Source organism: Limulus polyphemus, unplaced genomic scaffold (assembly GCF_000517525.1).
Source record: "Limulus polyphemus unplaced genomic scaffold, Limulus_polyphemus-2.1.2 Scaffold12154, whole genome shotgun sequence".
Taxonomy (NCBI): domain Eukaryota; kingdom Metazoa; phylum Arthropoda; class Merostomata; order Xiphosura; family Limulidae; genus Limulus; species Limulus polyphemus.
Window position 1 is genome coordinate 1,607 of NW_013677764.1, and position 5,591 is coordinate 7,197.

Genomic DNA, 5,591 nt, shown 5'->3' on the forward strand with positions numbered 1-5,591 from the left:
TTTAGATGAAAAAACCCGAACTACTTGTATATCAAAACAAAACATTTATAAAATGAAATATTCTCCATTCTTATTGATGATACTTTTCCATCTTACAATCAGGTTGTTAATGCCCTGATTAAAGAAATCACTTGGCTATGACGCAAAAAATATTTCGAAGTCCTCTTTAACACCTTCCACATTTGCATACGTTTTTTCCATTAAGATGGTGCTGCAGCGAACGAAAAAGATGGTAATCCGATGGTGCTATATCCCAACTCCATAATCTTGTGTTGCGTCAAACGTGCATTGTCGGGAAGAAAAACACCTTTCCGATTGATGAGTGTAGGACGTTTCTGATGAAGGGCTTGATTTAAACGTTCCAATTGCTGACTGTAGATCTCTGCATTGACAGTTTGCATTGCATGAATTACTCCTTTGATGTCCCACCAAATGCAAAGCATCACTTTCTGTGGATGGAGTCCAGGTTTTGGGGTTGGAAGTGTTTTTTTTGGCCTAGGACTGAGCCATTGTTTTTGGCGTTTAATATTCGCATAGAAAATCCATTTTTCAACATCGGTGACAATTCTGTCCAAAAATGGTTCACACGCATTACGCGCCAAAAGAGACGAAGCAACGTTCACAACGTTGGAAACGATGATCATCGAAGAATTCGTGAAGCACCCAAACACCTTCTTTATGGAGTTTCCCCATATTCTTTAGATGTTTACGTACTGTTTCATGAGAGATATGCAATTTCAGGGCTATTTCACGAGTGTGTTGCCTTGGGTCAACATGAGGCTTCAGAGCATCAATATCAATTCCAACATGTCGGTCCCTGCATTCATAGTTTTTAAGACTAAAGTTACCTGAACGAAATTTGCTGAACCATCGTTGATACTTACAAACGTTCAAAACATTTCCATAAACTTCTTTATTCTTTGTGGCTGCAGAGGCGTTGTTTTCCTTCTTGTATTCAAACAGCATTACGTGCAGAATGTCTCGTCGTGTGCCATCACTTTAAGGTATTAGAGTATACTAAACTTTACACATTACATAGGCAACACTAACGTACGTTTTTTGGGGGGTGGTTAATGAAAGTTTTCGAAAAAGCAACATTAATTTCTTGACGGCCTAATACTATTTACAATGAATAATGAATGATAGAATTCTGTTTTTTTTTGTTTTTTTTTGCTTTTCGTCTTTACCGTCTCGGTAATGTGAAGAACACTTTTTACTTTGGTATGATATCACCTGGTCCACTATTCAAAACCTGGCTTCAAATAATTGGTTCTTGTAACCTTTGCAATATAAACATAATCACTCTAAAAGAACTAAAATTTTCACAATTGAAAATTATATACCATGGGATTATAGTAAGGGCACGGGAAAGCTTAGGCTTAATAGACTGGAAATGTTTTTTAAATGGTTGAGTAGCTATATCAAAACGATTTTGAATATGAAATCGGAAAGTCACATGACTGCTACAGCCGATATAAAGTCGCGGTAGAATGGCATGTATAAGAAATACATTTTATGTGATATTACTGAAAACTGGTCGTTTTGGGGAAGAATAAGTAACTGCTTGTTCCAATGTAAAATATTTATACACTCATCATAAAGACGTCTTCAGATTGGGTATTTAGAATTTCCAAGACGAAGATATCCTTTGCACTTAATGGCATTGGAAAACAAGGCATACAACTAAACTTGGAGCACCGGAACCATCCAGAAAGAGGTCTGAAACAAGTTGTACCCTAGCTATTGCAAGTAAAGTGCAGTGTCTTGTAACAGGTAAGAATCCTCAAACACAAAAGTCAGTGGCAAAATTCGTTCACTTCCCCCAAGCAACAGTCATAAGATGTTCAGGAAGGTTTTCTATCAGTAAAAGTAACACAAGTCGCGTGTAGACAACTTCCTTCCACGGCATATCAGTTAAACCATTGCAATATCTCAAACAGCTGAAGAGTAGACTGGGTATTGATGTTAATCCATAACAAAACATACTAGTCAAGTCGCTGGACTTAGTGATATTGGAACTAAGAAACTGTCGTCCTCGTACACTAGATCGATTATGGAAAGCTAAGGGGGAGAGAGACAGCCTTTCGTCGCATAATTTTGCAATGGAAACTGTAAAGGGGCGTGATTTCCAGATAGAGCATGACAAGACGTGGCGACGTGGTGAGGCTTCAGAATCGTTTGAATATATAACGTACTCAACCTCTATGGTACTGTAATGAGTGATGTTAATCCATAACAAAACATACTAGTCAAGTCGCTGGACTTAGTGATATTGGAACTAAGAAACTGTCGTCCTCGTACACTAGATCGATTATGGAAAGCTAAGGGGGAGAGAGACAGCCTTTCGTCGCATAATTTTGCAATGGAAACTGTAAAGGGGCGTGATTTCCAGATAGAGCATGACAAGACGTGGCGACGTGGTGAGGCTTCAGAATCGTTTGAATATATAACGTACTCAACCTCTATGGTACTGTAATGAGTAATATAAATATTAGCATTTTCAGTAGAACAAAAATGTAAATTCCTGTACACTGTGTACGTTTACCTGCACCATTGCAGCACGCTCAAGGTAGTACATATTGTCAAAAGCTGAGGCAATGTTATCTGCTACAGTAATGACGCCGTGATTCCCCATAAAAAGAGCATCTTTATTCCCCAAAACATTTCCTAATCGGATTCCTTCCTCCACATCATGAACCAAACCAGAGTAGTCGGTATCGTAGGCCTCACGATTCAGAAAACGAGCCGAGTTCTGATGCACCATTCTTAGAGTTGGCGTTTCCAAACACCCTGAAAATGTACAAAAATGAGTAAAGCTGAAGTTTTCAAAATTCAACTAAAATACGATACATATAATAAAACAATATAAGATGTATTGACAGTTCAGAAAATTGGGTTGTCTTTGCAGAAATTTACTTTGTATGCCGAATAATTAAGTTGCTCTGTGAATCTTTTTTTTTATTATTAGATCAAACAAAAACAACTAATGAACTTATGATGCTTTATATCATATTTTAGATATGGTTAAATTTAGTTTTAATCTAGTTAATAACAGGTTGTAACAATTAAAAATAAAGATGAACCCCACCATTCACTCGATTTGCCACTTGTTAATGAATTATACTGATTTCTTGGAATTTTACCCCTCATCAGTAACCGTAGATAAGGGCAAGCCGAAGAAACAAGACTATGCTTCATAGAGTGGTGGACTGTATGTCATATATATGGTGTTTTTAGTTGTAATTTAATCATCAAAGTGAACATGTGTTTATGTAGGATTTGAAGAGTATGTAACAATGATGCCACTAATTTCTTTTGCTAAATCATTTAGCAGACAAGCTGGATACTATTGTTTGAGAGTTTTTACCTTCTCGACTTTACAAGAAAGACATAAGTATTGAGTAATGCTCTTGTAGTTTTACTATCAAAATCTAGTAATTAGTGGTTTTAAGGAAAGTTCGGTGACTAATGAAATGATGCAAATAGTGTCACGTGATACCTACCAATCAATTACACTACTCACAAGAACTCAAATGCTTGACAACTTTACAAATCAAAAGAACGTCGTGCATACGTTTGTAATATCACCAATGGCTACTGTTTAGTACAGTCACGTGTCAGCTTGTCTACTTTGTTTTGATTTTGTTCTCTGTTAAAAGCAAACTAGATGAGGCTATTGAATGTGTTTATTCTACAACTAATATTCATTAATGGACTAGTGACTTTCACTTTTAGCACTAAATTGTAATCGTACAGTCACAAAACTCAGGCGTATGAAATTGATATGAACAATGGCTTTATTTTCGGAGTTTGTTTCTGGTTATGATTATTGGATTATTCAAATAGTAGCACTATGAAGTAACTACGAGCGAAACAAACCTAAAGCTGTTGCATAAGGTGCGTGAGTATGCAGGATACTTCGGATATTGGGGCAACTTCGGTAAATACCACGATGGATGCAAGCAGCAGACGTCTCAGGAGTTCCCTTTCCTTCTATCACTTCATTATTGGAATTCAGCCCGATAAGACAAGACGGAGTCACCTGCATTAGGATTAAAATATTGTATTAAAATAGATGAGAAGTGTACGTAACAATAAACTTTTATGAGTAGGCCTAACTCTCTAAACGTGCATAAATCCTGAACGTTTAAAAACGTATTAGAAATTTAGCAACTTATTAAACATATAACTTACTCTTTAAAAATGTGATAATCAAGTTTTCAGAACATTACAAAAATGTCGTTTTTACTCCAAATAACAGTAAGGACGAGTCCAAATGGTGAACCTTGTTGTGCCTTTTTTTTTGCCTGTTTTATATAGAGAATTACAAAGGAGTTTTTTTTCATCTTGCAATAGTATCTAAAAATTTAAAGTTGTAACATATACAATTGTTCTTTAAGGTAATCAGGCACATCTTTAATTCGATTGAAAACTTTTTAATACATAATGTTGTTTCAACCGTTCCCTAAACTAGTCATCACTGAGTTCAAGAAAATATGGTACAAATTAGATTTTATACACCTCATGAGATTGTACTCCAGCTTAATAACTGAATGGAAGCTATGAATATGTTTAAAGTTTGTAAGACATTACTCATATGTAATAACACATTAACCACTAAAATGAGTATACAATGGCCAATGGATCGCCAGGTTCAAGGTTCGAGCCGCTATATGTTGTTGAACATACTTTGCACTTTCAGTCACGGAAGCATTATAACCGTAGAGAGTCAGTTTCGCTATTATGTCAAGAGAAGCCTTATAGATGGCGAGTGCTGCTGACTGGTTGCCATCCTTTTTGTAAGAAGTTTGAAATTAGGAATAGTTATGGTTGAACTTAGGAGGTCCATGACCTGCCCGTTTAGCCCATGTGTCAAGATGTTTCTTAAACCTGGGATATCTTCGCCGATAATTACGCCTGTTTTATCGGTAATCTTTGACGGATTATCCCTCGACTTCTCTCCACACCAAATATTTGCTTTCATCGATGAATTCAACTGACCCCACGCCGACTTTACGCACCTTTATAACCCATCTAAATCATTTCCACATGTTATATGTACAACCAAAAAAAGCAACTCTAATCTTTTCTCCGCAATCCTTAGAAGAAGCCTCTAACAATAAACTCCATGCAGTTCAGCGGATCCATTCCAGAACATCCTGCAAGACAACCCAGTTTATAAAATATCGTCACTTCGTCTAAGCAAACCATCGATCATATCCTTACACACGGATACTTCTTTTACTTTTTTCACTTTAAAGCCGAGAAACCTCACCGAAGAAATCTGTCGACAAGCCTCGCCACTTCCTGTACCCACTACTCAACATCAGCCAACCACTCAGGAGCCACCAAGTATGAATTCTCATCTACAAACTAATCTACTCAAACCCAAACAAGCAGGATATCCTCAACCTTAGACCAAGCCACACAGACATAAATTTAGGAAACAGAAGACTCGGCGACCACGACAGACTTTTCCACATTAGCCAGCCCGGCATGGCCAGGTGGTTAGGGCGCTCGGGTTCGAATCTCCGTCACACCAAACATGCTCGCCCTTCAGCCGTGGGGCGTTATAATGTGACAGTCAATCC

The 5,591-nt window shown here is 37.3% G+C and overlaps 1 protein-coding gene across 1 annotated transcript in view; it reads right to left on the reverse strand.

Moving 5' to 3' along the window:
- Positions 1 to 2,545: 2,545 nt before the first annotated feature.
- Positions 2,546 to 5,591, reverse strand: part of LOC106476932 (adducin-related protein C1289.14-like) — a gene marked incomplete at its 3' end in the record, with an annotated part of 8,118 nt that continues 5,072 nt past the window's right edge. Inside the window, exons 2-3 of the mRNA XM_013937548.2 lie at positions 3,880 to 4,042; positions 2,546 to 2,790 (exon numbers count right to left, since the gene is read on the reverse strand). Coding sequence (XP_013793002.1) covers positions 2,546 to 2,790; positions 3,880 to 4,042 — 408 coding nt within the window. The remainder of the gene's footprint in view (positions 2,791 to 3,879; positions 4,043 to 5,591) is intronic.